Source organism: Phocoena phocoena, chromosome 11 (assembly GCF_963924675.1).
Source record: "Phocoena phocoena chromosome 11, mPhoPho1.1, whole genome shotgun sequence".
NCBI lineage: Eukaryota > Metazoa > Chordata > Mammalia > Artiodactyla > Phocoenidae > Phocoena > Phocoena phocoena.
The window spans coordinates 47,244,897-47,257,690 of NC_089229.1; the positions used below are offsets into that span (position 1 = coordinate 47,244,897).

Sequence of the window (12,794 nt, forward strand, 5' to 3'; positions counted from 1 at the left end):
TAGGAAATTTAAGGGTGAAGTAAATACCTCTTTACACATTTTAGCAAATAAAGCCCCAAACAATAAGTGTGACCACTGCTTTTAAAAAGGTCAATTAATATAGCATATCAATACCTTAGCTCTTCCCATGGATTCAGAAAATATATGATAGATCATAATACACCATCTCTCATATATCTCATTTAGTCATTCAAATATTTATTGAGTAATGGCTATATAATCTCAAAATATTTAGAAATGAAGGCAAGCTTAAGATTTCTAATATTTCTTTTTCCAGACACTCCTTTCTTCCCTTTTTCTACTAAAAGATTTAGCACTGAGTTGGTGGTTATCTCCAAATTCCAAATTGTTCAAGCTGAGAAAGGCAAATAGTAGAGATGGTTGACTGGTTGCTGTTTAGGGTTTCTTTTGAGATACAGATTTATGCTCTGTCTTAAACATTGCTTTTTACTTGTGTGTTGTCTTCTTGCTCTTCTAGAAAAAAAAGAAAAACTATCCAAGATGACTGTCACTTACTCCAGTAAAGTAGCAAATGCGACTTTTTTTGGATTTCATAGGTTACTCCTCAAGTGGAGAGGCAGCATCTACAAACTACTATACAGGGAATTTATTGTTTTTGCTGTACTTTACACAGCAATAAGTTTTATGTACAGGTACTTTCCTTTGCACGTGTCCTTAAATGGCCATTAGATAGCATATATGAATACAGTCTCAAAAATCCAAGCCCTTTGGCTGCCGCTGATTTTTGCATTATGTAACCTCCTCCCTTGCATGATCCTCTCTTGCCTACTTCTCCCCAGGACTGGGTATTTTAATCCACACCTAACCATTTTTAGGATGTTAAATAGACTCTAACCGTCATGTTCAGGTGGCTCTCATTCCAGCCCCACTTTAATTGGTCATGATGAGGTATTAGTTGTGCTTCAAGAATTTTGCTATAGGCATAAAATGAAAGATTTATACCTAGAACCTCACTAAGTGATGATTTTGAATGGCAAAGTCCACAGACAAATAATTATTTGTGCTTCTCTGAACTATGTTACGCATAGTTTGAGTTTCTGATTTGACAGCTTGCAGCGACTACCTACATAGTTAACATGTTCGTGAATAGTGTGTATCAGGCAACTTTCCTTCCTCTTTCCTGGAATGACGAAATCTTATCCAAGTTGGTGCCCCCAATGTTACCAATATCTCAATTAAAGAAAAGGCCTGAAAACTAATTTATTTTCTTTATATCTTCTGAGTTCAGGGCACATTATATTCATAAAAGACGTTTATTCTTTATAACCTCACAAACTTTGCCTGTCTGACTGACGGGAAATATGAGTAACATCATGTCCAAGAAATACTTTTATAACTAAAAATTATAGTCTTAATAAAATTGTATCAGTATTATAAAAGGGAAGCTTTATTAGTTTTTTTAATTAATATTGATTGCATACATTTCTTCTCTGGGGAAAGTTAAAACTTAAAATAGAAAAGCTAAAGGTTTTTGAGGCTGTATTTCCACCTTTACTGTGTTCATCAGTTTGTTTTTTCTTCTGCATACAATGGATAAATTTGTGTATCATTGTTTTCACCTACATTCTTCGTTGCAGCGACAGGACACCATGTGAAGAAGAGGGACCTTAATTTGGCTATAGCTGATAATGACCAAAAGTAGAATAGGAAGAGTTACTTTGCTCCATATCAAAACTACAGTTCCAAACAAATGTATCTACTGGTATACATTTTGGCAAAATATCTTTACAAGGAAAGTTTTATTAAAAACCTCTAATAATTTTTCAGATTTGTCTTCTAAATACGGTATTATTTTGATGATTTATTTATGTGTCACCTACTCCTTCAGAATATGAAATGGTGGAAGACACATGACGTTTCAGGATAATTAGTTTATTTTTACTAATGTGAATTTATTGCTGCTACTGCCTCTTAGAATAGAATAGCTCTTAGAACAGTTGCATTGTAGCCAGAAATGCTCCATGGGGCCTTAACTTTGACTCCAATATCTTATTTATACCCCACAAAATTGTATGCACATATGTTTTCTAAAGACCAAAGAGGGCTTACATTTATAACAATAATCATTAGTTCAAGCCATTTTTCATTTTTTAAAGTTCAAATGTAAAAGTTTTTTAAAATAGACCCTTATATGTTGATCAAAGCTCTACCAAGAACTACAGGTTGAATCTGTCGAGAAAGTCAGACATATCTGTAGACAAATACAGACATAGTTTCATTCTCATGTCTACTAATGATGCTAAGTTTTTTAATCCTGTTATAAGCAAATAGTTATACCTAGCAAAAATATCTAAGACAGAACCAGAATTCACTAGCTTGATTATACGTCTTTTTTTTTTTTTTTTAATGCGTTATGCGGGCCTCCCACTGCTGTGGCCTCCCCCACTGCGGAGCACAGGCTCCGGACGCACAGGCTCCGGATGCGCAGGCCCAGCGGCCATGGCCCACGGGCCCAGCTGCTCCGCATGTGGGATCCTCCCGGACCAGGGCATGAACCCGCGTCCCCCGCATCGGCAGGCGGACTCCCAACCACTGCGCCACCAGGGAAGCCCTATACCTCTTTTTATTTGGGGATGGATTTGACAAAATACTCGCTGTGGTACTTTCTAGCTAGTAAAATTTCTATGTGTCTATCAGCTAAATATTTTTTCCTTTGGCCAACTATTAATAGTAACAACCACTTTATTATTGATTAAGTGTGACAACATATGCTAAGTGGTTTTATATATCATATATTCTTTAATCCTCATAACATTCCTGATACATATCAATAGGTATTAATTATCCCCATTTACAAATGAGAAAACTGAGACTCAGAGAGATTTAAAAATATGCTCCAAATCCAAATCTGTTAAGTGGCAGATCTGGGATTCAAACCTGGCTCTGTTAAACCCTACGGTCTGTGCTCTCTACGTTTAAATTCTCTCTGATCATTTTTATCTGAGTACCAGAAACCATTCTAGCTGTAACTTGTCATCAGCATGACCTTGATAGGCCTGTCCACCAGGTGATGCCTCTCTTGTCAGCTTTTCTTGATTTCAGAATTTCTGACACCTCTTCCAAGCTGAGGCAGGCACTCCAAGCCCACCCTGCACCCACACACCTTCTTGGTCAGCACCACCTCCCAGGTCTTCATCTGCAGTCTGGTCGGTGGCTCACTGTCACCTCATTATCTCTCTGCGTCTTTCTTCAAAGTTCTACTGACCCAAATAGGCCTCTGACACATGCTATGATGAGTGTTTCCAAGGGGTTCCTTCCTCCCTTGGAAAAGCTGCATTCATTCATTTATACAAATTCATCTGTGTTTTCTTTCTGGATTTTGATCATTATTATTAACCTGCCTTGAGATAGTTCTTCTGATTCTGAATCTCCTCCTTGCAACATAAATACCAATAATTGTTTCATTAAATGGATTTATGTTTAACGATACCAGAAAATGGGTTTGTGTCAGATCCATAATATAAATTTTTATATTTATACTATAGAAATAAAAACCCACCAAACATAATTATAAAAATGTCACTACTAATTGTTAAATCTGTGTTGTTTTATATTTTAAATGTATATTTTTAATATTTTTATTTTGAAAATAGTTTTTAAGATTTTTTTTTTTTGATGTGGACCATTTTTAAAGTCTTTACTGAATTTGTTATAATATTGCTTCTGTTTTATGTTTTGGTGTTTTGGCCCCAAGGCATGTGGGATCTTAGCTCCCCGACCAGGGATCGAACCCATACCCCATGCATTACAAGGCAAAATCTCAACCACTGGACCGCCAGGGAAGTCCCTTAAATAACTGTAGGCTTTAAAATAAACAGTTATAGGGCTTCCCTGGTGGCGCAGTGGTTGAGAGTCTGCCTGCTGATGCAGGGGACACAGGTTCGTGCCCCGGTCCGGGAAGATCCCACATGCCGCGGAGCGGCTGGGCCCGTGAGCCATGGCCGCTGAGCCTGCGCGTCCGGAGCCTGTGCTCTGCAACGGGAGAGGCCGCAGCAGTGAGAGGCCCGCGTACCGCAAAAAAAAAAAAAAAAAAAAAACAGTTATAACCTCCCTTGAAGTACAACATGTATAATCAAGAATGTACTAAGTAGCATATTCATGAAAAAGTAAGATCAGGATGTCGAATCCAGGGTTATTATTCAATAATTACTTAATAAGTGTAATCCACTTAAGGCACTCTTTTTTTAAGTACATATGGTGAATAATTGGAAAATGGACTCTTTTATGAAGTATTTTGCTCTAAATCCAATGCATTAATCATATAAAAATTTTAAAATATGAAGTATTTAAAAATAAAATGGTTACTATGTCCCACTGTGTAATGACCAACAACATTTACGTACTAAAAACGTTAGTACTTAAAACATTCAGCAGTTAAAAAGGTTTTGAGATACATCAACTTAGGTAGAAAAGAAAAAGTTATTGCTCCTTTAAAAAAAAATTGAGGTTATTTTCGCTTAATTGTTTGCACTGAATGTCACTTGCAAAGCAGGTGCAGAAGTATAATATCATAAAGGGCTGTGCATTTTATTTTTGCTCCAGATTGTTACTTACAGGAGCCCAAAAACGTTACTTTGAAAAATTATCAATTTACTGTGACAGATATGCTGAACAAATTCCAGTAACCTTTGTGCTTGGTAAGTATAGGTCACATGCAGAATGCAGCCACACAGCTGTCTCCGTTAGGATAACACCAATGACTCTGCATGGGAGTGTTTCCAAGCTGAGAGGCATGCCTGAAAAGTCACTGCTTGCAATAGAACCAGAATCATCCGTAAGGTTTACCTTCAAGGCTGCTTTCGCTAAATTAACCACCAACAAGTTTGAGGTAATAATCTGCTCTTGGACAATTCAGCTTTCTTTTCACTAACTCTCCATTTTTGCCGTCAATATTTGAGTTCTAATACCCACTTACTGGGTGCTATAGCATTGCGAGGCACAAATTACATTTTTTTTCTGGAGGGCAAAATCATCAGATATGGATAACAACATATTTTTTATACCCTGATCCCTAAAAAAACTAAAATTCTGCTGAAAGCATCAGTGTCAACAATATGTCTACAGTAAGAAATTGCTTTACAATTTCCTGTTATTCTACAGGGTTTTATGTTACTCTGGTGGTGAACCGATGGTGGAACCAGTTTGTGAATCTGCCCTGGCCAGACAGGCTGATGTTTCTCATCTCCAGCAGTGTTCATGGAAGTGACGAGCATGGGCGCCTGCTCAGGAGGACACTGATGCGCTATGTCAACCTCACATCCCTGCTCATCTTCCGCTCGGTGAGCACGGCTGTGTACAAAAGGTTTCCGACGATGGACCATGTGGTTGAAGCAGGTATTGTAAATGACTTTTCCTTCCATGGGGCTCCTCTTGACCTCGATCAGAACTTTCAAAGTTCCTTGGAAAATGCCTTTTATTTATTCATTCATTCAAGAAACATTTACTGATTACCTATCATGTGCCAGAAACAGTCTTAAGAGGTAAAAATGAATGTCATGGTTCCTGCCCTCAAGAAGTTTACTTGGGGGGCAGAGCAAAGGAAACAGCTGACAGTCAAACTCAAATTAAGTTGTAAACAGTCACATGGTCCATAATATAATAATTATCATATTTATTCAAACCTTCTGTAATATCACCTTACATTTTCTAGCACTTTACAGTTTATGCACTTTCATAAATATTATTTCATATGGACCTCAAAAAAACCATGAGAGATTCAGAGAGGTTATGACCTGTCCTGGATCACATAGCTCATTAGTGGGAGAGCCAAAATTTCAATTCAGGCTCAGAACTCCTAACTTAATCCTTCCCCCCGCACCTACCAAACACAGAAGATTCTGGTAGGAACCAGAAATGCGGCTTTTCATCTAGGCAGAGCCTGAGAGGTGGCAGTAAAAGGCTGCTTTAGTGGGGGTATGTTGTCTCTCCTATTCCTCAGAGTAGATGCAGTTTTGTACCTGGGCTTCTGGAAACAGGATGCTGAGAACAAATCACGTTTGAAGAATGGTTCTCTTTGGTGTGTTAATACTTAGCAAAGAAGCTGTTAAACCAGCCTTCAAGGGGATGAGGATTAAATGAGATCATTGTTGGCACGTACAGAATAAAAATGGGGTTTTGTGCTGGGTTGTCTTTGATCCATCTGAGAGTATGTTGGAATGTATAAATGAATATATAGTAGATATAGGAACCATGAGATGATTCTGCCTTTATATTGAGTACAGTCTCGAATTAGGTTGCTTTATCCAGTCTCCTTTTCTGAAATGTCCTTGAAAATATATATATATATATTTAAGAGCAGCATGTTTTGTTTGTTTTTGGAGGTTTGGGGGCTTTTGTTTGATTTGGTTTTGCCTTCTCAGATGGCGACATAGAGAGTGACTCAGAACACAGAGTAAGAGTTCAAATCCTTCTCTGTCACTTACCAGCTATATGACCTTGTCTGAGTTACTTTACCTTTCTAATGCTTCAGTTCCCTCATTCATAGAGTGAGTTTAGAGTGATTTATAATACCTTTTACCTCATATACCTCATAGGCTTGCTGTGATGATTAAATAAGTCAATACTTGCAGTGTCTAGAGCAGTACCCGGCACATGGTGTGACACGAGTTCTTGCTATTAATAATGAAATCATCTAGTACAACAGCATAACAGTCCTTTGGTCACTTTAGAAGACTCATTTGATATGACATCCTAGGTCTTCTTGATCCCCTATGACCAGGATACTGTGAAAGGTAAGGTGGAAATAAGGAAGGAGGAGTGTAGAGGCCGTTGTTAGGGCTACAGAGCAAGACGTGAGAAAGTAATGGGGAGCAAGGAGTCGGTTACAGATTCAGATGAAGGGTACAAAGGGCTTGGCAAATGTACAGGTATATTATGATGTAAAACCAGTCGGAACTTAAAATAAAATTAACTGCCACCCTTCCTCCAAATTTAAAAGTGGAATACTGCATCAGAATGACCAAGTTTAAAATGCCACTTGATAACTTATTTTGCTTACCCTAATGTCTAAAGGATCAAATGTGATAAGCATTTCGACCTATGAAAAAAGTCATAAAAACAAACGAGAAATGTTTGGCCTATTCCAAATGGATGAGTGACAGCTAAAGTTTACTTGGATGAAGAAAGGTGACATTTCTGTAGTCCTGACACATTCTTGGAAAGAAGAAAGCGCATTCTGACAGCAATCAGACTCCAGGCCCAATTCTCAGAGCGAATCTATCCTCTCAGCATCACCATCATATTAAAAGCAGAGGGGGTGGCTGGTGACAGAGAGGCCTTTAGGGCCTCTGGTTAGACATGAGCTCAGCAAGGCCTGAGTTGTGCTCAGGTCTGAGGTGCAAGTAGAAACGGCGAGATGAACGGGGGAATGATCTGAGTTCATTTCCTTTAGGTGCACTTTTCATAATACCGACACTCACTCCCTATCAAACTTACACAAACACCGGTCAGTACTTGCATCGACACTTTCCCCCTTTTCAAGGCATTTGGAACACTCAAGTACTCCTCTCTCCCGTACCACCAGTACCCCCAACCATTCCAAGGGCATAGGAGAATCATTTGCTCCTTGAGGTGCATTTACTTGAGTATGTATCAAGGTGTGATCCACAAACCCATGGGCCCTTTACATCTTGAATAACTTGAGTTGTTTATTTAAAATGCATACTCCTGGGACTTCCCTGGTGGTGCAGTGGTTAAGAATCTGCCTGCCAATGCAGGGGACATGGGTTCGAGCCCTGGTCCGGGAAGATCCCACGTGCCGTGGAGCAACTAAGCCCATGCGCCACAACTACGGAGCCTGCACTCTGGAGCCCGCAAGCCACAACGACTGAAGCCCAAGTGCCTAGAGCCTAAGCCACCGCAATGAGAAGCCAACGCACCGCAACAAAGAGTACCTCCGCTCACCGCAACTAGAGAAAGCCCGTGCACAGCAATGAACACCCAATGCAGCCAAAAATAAATAAATAAAATTTATTAATAAATAAATAAATAAAATAAAATAAAATGCATAATCCTGAGCCCCACGTCAGACCTACTGAATCAGAACCATTGTATGTAAGGCCTGGAAAACCTGCATTTAAACATGCTCTTATGTTGCTCTTTTTATATACTGAAGTTTGAGAAGTAAGGAGTCTTTTCTGGGTTGCTTATTTTTTCAACGCTTTTTCTCACCCCCGGGGTAAAAGGTTTTGGCATTCGTCAAATAATTCATTACTAATAACAAAACTGCAACAGTTAAGAAAAGGGTGAATTCAAGGTTTCGACCATGCTGGAGGCTCCAGAATTGCTCTGGATGGTAGGCTCTGAGCAGTCTGCTCGGAGACTACCATCTAGGGGACTTGAATTAGACCTGCCTGGACACAACGAGCATCATTCTCACTTCAAGTTTTTGGTCAGTTTTTGTGCCGCGTCTGAAGGAGGAAGAGTACTGAGGGCGACAGGAGGGGGCTGAAGCCTTGGCAGGTGCCCTCTGGGGCCATCACTGATGATTGCAGTGTAAAGGTCTCTACTGCTCTCTTCCACCCCTAAGTGTTTTCTCGAAAGGCAGAAGAAGGGGTAGTGCACCAGCATGTGCCCAACAGGAACACAAGGTTTGCATGCTAGGTGGTGGGACAAAGGTTCTGAGCCACTGCCTTCCAAGCTGGGGGCCATGATTCACAGGCAGGGTCCTTCCTGGTCTGCCTCATGGCCACCCACATGGATGGGCACAGACTCTCCGTCGGCTGGCCGCACAGACTTACCAGACTTCCTGCTCCCCAGCAGAGAAGGCTGACTCAGTCTGCACGTGGGGTCAGTTTCCAAGCTCTCCCGACTGGGTACGTGTCTCCACCTCTCTCTGTCTGTCCTTGGCCTGTGCCAACGTTTCTGGGAAGAACAGGAAGTTCAGGGATGGCGGAAAATGTTTGGCAGGTGCCCTGAGCCCAGAGCCAGGGCACCTGCTCCGCCTGAAGGCAGAGAGGGCTGGTGGTAAAGCACAGGGGCCCCAAAAGTGTAGGGGCAAAGGCAGGAGGCAATGCTGAGGATGCAAAAAAAAACCTCTTGTCAGGTGACTCCCTACATAAACCCACCTGTCTGGGAAAGTACATGTTCTCAAACTTCAGTGCACTTTAGATAGTGTTAAAAACTCAATACTGCTAGGGGCTTTCCTGGTGGCGCAGTGGCTGAGAGTCCGCCTGCCAATGCAGGGGACACAGGTTCGCGCCCTGGTCCGGGAAGATCCCACATGCCGCCTGGGCCCGTGAGCCATGGTCGCTGAGCCTGCACGTCTGGAGCCTGTGCTCCGCAACGGGAGAGGCCACAACAGTAAGAGGCCTGCGTACCGCAAAAAAAAAAAAATCAATACTGCTAAAAACGCAGATCCGAAGACACCACCCCCAGAGATTCTGATTCAGTAGGTCTAGGCTGGGGTCCAGGAATGAGTGTGTTTAACAAGCCCCTGGAGACTTTGAGGAAGGGGGTCCCTGGATCACACTCTGAGAAACAGGGGGGCTTTAAGGCAACGGGAGTTGCCCTCCAAACTCTTTGTATTGCTTCAGGGAGGGTCCCTGTCACAAAGATCCAGGACTAGCAGGACAAAAACAGTGAGAGGATGGAGAGAATGAAGGTCAGCACCTCCTTGTGAAGCATCTGGCCATTGCTTGACTACAGCTGGTGAGCTAGGTCACTTACCCGCCGGTCCCTGACATTCCTTGCTGTTAAGCTGGACACTCAAGTTACATTATTCTGGGAAATACATATGCTTTGATGTTACAGGTTACATTTCTCAAATTAAAATTTCTTTATTTATGCTCCCATGAAAATAGAAATGTAACAGCTGAATGCAAAATAATGTGTATTCTGCTGGAAATTCCCTGAACTGGTCTGTTATCAAACAGTTACTTCACAGAGGAGCTGTAACCCAGGAGTCTCTGTTATTTTCCCTCTTGGCTACAAGCCTGCCCTGGAAAATGCCAGTCGTTTCAATCACCTGCCTTGGAAGATGTCACTCATTCTAAGTCAAGTCATGTGCACAATTCCAGATCTTTGCCAATTTAAGTGATGGCCTTAATTGGGTGCTTACGTTATGGTATGAGACTGAATCAAAACATTTTATCTGGGGTTTCACAGTGATCAGGAGAGAAAACATTTTCCTTCAAAATTCTTCACCAGAAGCACAAAAAAAGGAAATGGGAAATTATATGCATTCCTCAAAAAGAAACGTTACTAAATCTGTTACTAAATCTGTCATGCTTTTGCTCATTTAACAAAGATTTACTGAGTGTATACGGTACGCTAGGCATTGTGCTGAGCACTGGAGCACAGCTGAAAGCGAGGTCCCTGTCCTCGAGGATCAGTAAAGATTACTACAAGTGTTTCCTTCTATGAATCATTTTCAGAGACAAGCATAAATATATTTACAGCTGAACTTCGCATCGCTCCATTGCATTTCTATTTCTCTAAAATAGTTTCCTTCTGTGCTTGGTAGCCTGTAAGAGTGGTTAAAAGACAGTAAATTTTAAGGAAAGGACACTGTTTTGTTTTCTTGAAGGCCTGGAATCTTAACATGAAGTTCCTTGAGCTTCTGCCCTGACGAGAGAGAGCCTGTGGAGGCCCCATCAGGATTCTTAGTGACATACAGTTAACAGGCATAAATACAACCGAACGAGCTCCCAATTGTCAAGTGACTGTTGAGATAAAAGTTCTAACTTTAGATGCACTGTCTGGAAGCCTAGCCCCACACTTAGATCATTTAATCTGTAATCTTCGCTCGCTAAGTAAAATCGAATGGATTTTGTATAATATTGACTTTCTGCCCTGTGATCTGCTGTTCACGTTTTTCCTGATGCATTCTGTGCTACTGGGGTTCCCTGGTCTCTGAAATCTCTCACTGCTCTGTGTTACAGGAGAGATGATCAAGGGGATGGTGGTATTCATGGCTGTGCCAGTTTTTCCTCTGTTGGCTGAACTTTCACAGGCTGAGTCAGTTACCCCTATAGTCTCACGTGATGAGCCCAGAACAGACTGAATGTCGTCTTGTGAGTGCAACTTGACTCACCTATGCGCACTGGCTCTTCATGGGAGAGAAAGTACACACCTCCTTGCATTAGTGCCATGGATGGGCAGTCTCCGCCCACTGTTTGAAGGTTCACCACAGCTCTGTTTTAGGAGTTAAATCATGGCTTGCCAATCAATGCTTCTCAAAGGATGATCGTAGACCACCACATTCATTGAATTATCAGGGTGTTTATTTAAATTGCAGGTTCCCAGACAGCCTATGAAATCTGAATCTCTGGGGCTTGGGACCCAGAAATCCACTTCTAAACAAGCGCCCCAGAAGCACTATGTTTGAGCCAGAACAAGGATGCTAAAATGGCCAGCTTGCTGTGTGACTCTGTACTAGGTGCAGTTGTTCCCAAACTTTGTTACAAGATGGAGTCGCTAGGGATCTTTTAAAAATACTGATTGTGGCTCACACCCCCAGACATTAGGATTCAATAGGTGTACGGAGCAACCTGGGCATCAGGAGTTTTTAAGCTCCTCAGACCACCCTAACATGCAGCAAAGTCGAGGAACCACGGCACCACAGCGCATCCATTAACTCCAGCTTTATCTGCAAATTGCCTCGGATCTGTTTACCCAAAGCGAATGGAATTCTGGGCCACCTGGACAGGCCAGGAGTTAAGAGCACTGATTTTGTGAATGATATTTCCTGTGCGTCATGTGTAGAAGGCAGTGAACTACCAAACAGGATACTAATTTAGAGACAGGAATACGGCTGACTAGAGATGTTTCACTCGTGTTTGACTCATTAGGAAAATAGAGGAGTTTCTCTGTCTCCGTTCAGCATTGCTAACCCAGAAACTGATTTTAATCAACCATATCCTATTTCAAGCTTTTCAAACTGTGGGTTGTAACTTATTATTGGGCTCTTAAATCATTTTAATGGCTTTGAGCCAGCATTTTTTATGGAATGGAATGGAACAGAACAGAAAATATCAGAGAGCACCTCACACAGAAGAGCCAATAATTGTTTTGGGAACCACAAATATATCTTACTATAGTTCATGGTTAAAAATATATATATATATCTCAGTACTGCCCTCCACAATGCCTTCACAGTGTGATTCCATCTCTCTCTGAATCCCATTTTGCCTTGCTTTGATCTTCCCGGTTGACAGGGATTTCTAAATTTCTACCGCTGAATTTAAAGAATGGCTGCAGTTGAATCTGGTGGCTTCATTCCGTTCATTTGGAAAGTACAGAGAGGAAAATGAGCCAGGCTTGTTGCAATGTGCCTGAAAAAGTCATCTCTGAGAAGGGCTCAGATGCTGAATGCGCAACTTTCTCTTTCAGAAAGAACTGGCAATAAACCCATCCTGCCTAAAAGTTTTGAGAAGCAGAGCTTTTAGCTCTTCTCCTAACAGAGCCTCATGTACGCACTCTGCTTTAAAGGCAAAAGACATCTGCCTCAGTTTCAACTGAATCTGCGATTACCGGAATGTTGTTTATTAATGGACTTAATTGGTCCTTTGGTTTGAAGGCAATAAAATTTTGCCTTAAAGTAGCAGATCCTACTCCATCAAGCCACAATTCAAGACACAAGTAAATACAAACATATATGTGTGTGTGTGTGTTTGTGTATATGTGTGTGTATGTATATATATATATATTTTTTTTTTTTTACTCTGATTTGAAATATTAGAAAGGGTTCTTCGGGATATGCAATATGAAAATTGCTGAGCAGAGCTGAACTAGCCAGAAAACCAGAAGGAAAAAAGATAGCAAGAGAAATTCAA

General features: G+C 41.2%; 1 protein-coding gene across 1 annotated transcript; it reads left to right on the plus strand.

Moving 5' to 3' along the window:
- Window positions 1-5,192: 5,192 nt before the first annotated feature.
- LOC136130473 (bestrophin-3-like) lies at window positions 5,193-12,407 on the plus strand. The gene is made up of 2 exons (XM_065886888.1): window positions 5,193-5,355; window positions 12,352-12,407. The coding sequence occupies exons 1-2, from the start codon at window positions 5,193-5,195 to the stop codon at window positions 12,405-12,407; spliced, it is 219 nt and encodes a 72-aa protein (XP_065742960.1).
- Window positions 12,408-12,794: the final 387 nt, after the last annotated feature.

Excerpts from the sequence above, each read along its gene's own strand:
- LOC136130473 (XM_065886888.1), top strand. The coding sequence starts at position 5,193 with ATGTTTCTCATCTCCAGCAGTGTTCATGGAAGTGACGAGCATGGGCGC. Across the intron at positions 5,356-12,351 it reads GGACCATGTGGTTGAAGCAG|AAAGAACTGGCAATAAACCC; the intron begins GTATTGTAAATG and ends TTTCTCTTTCAG.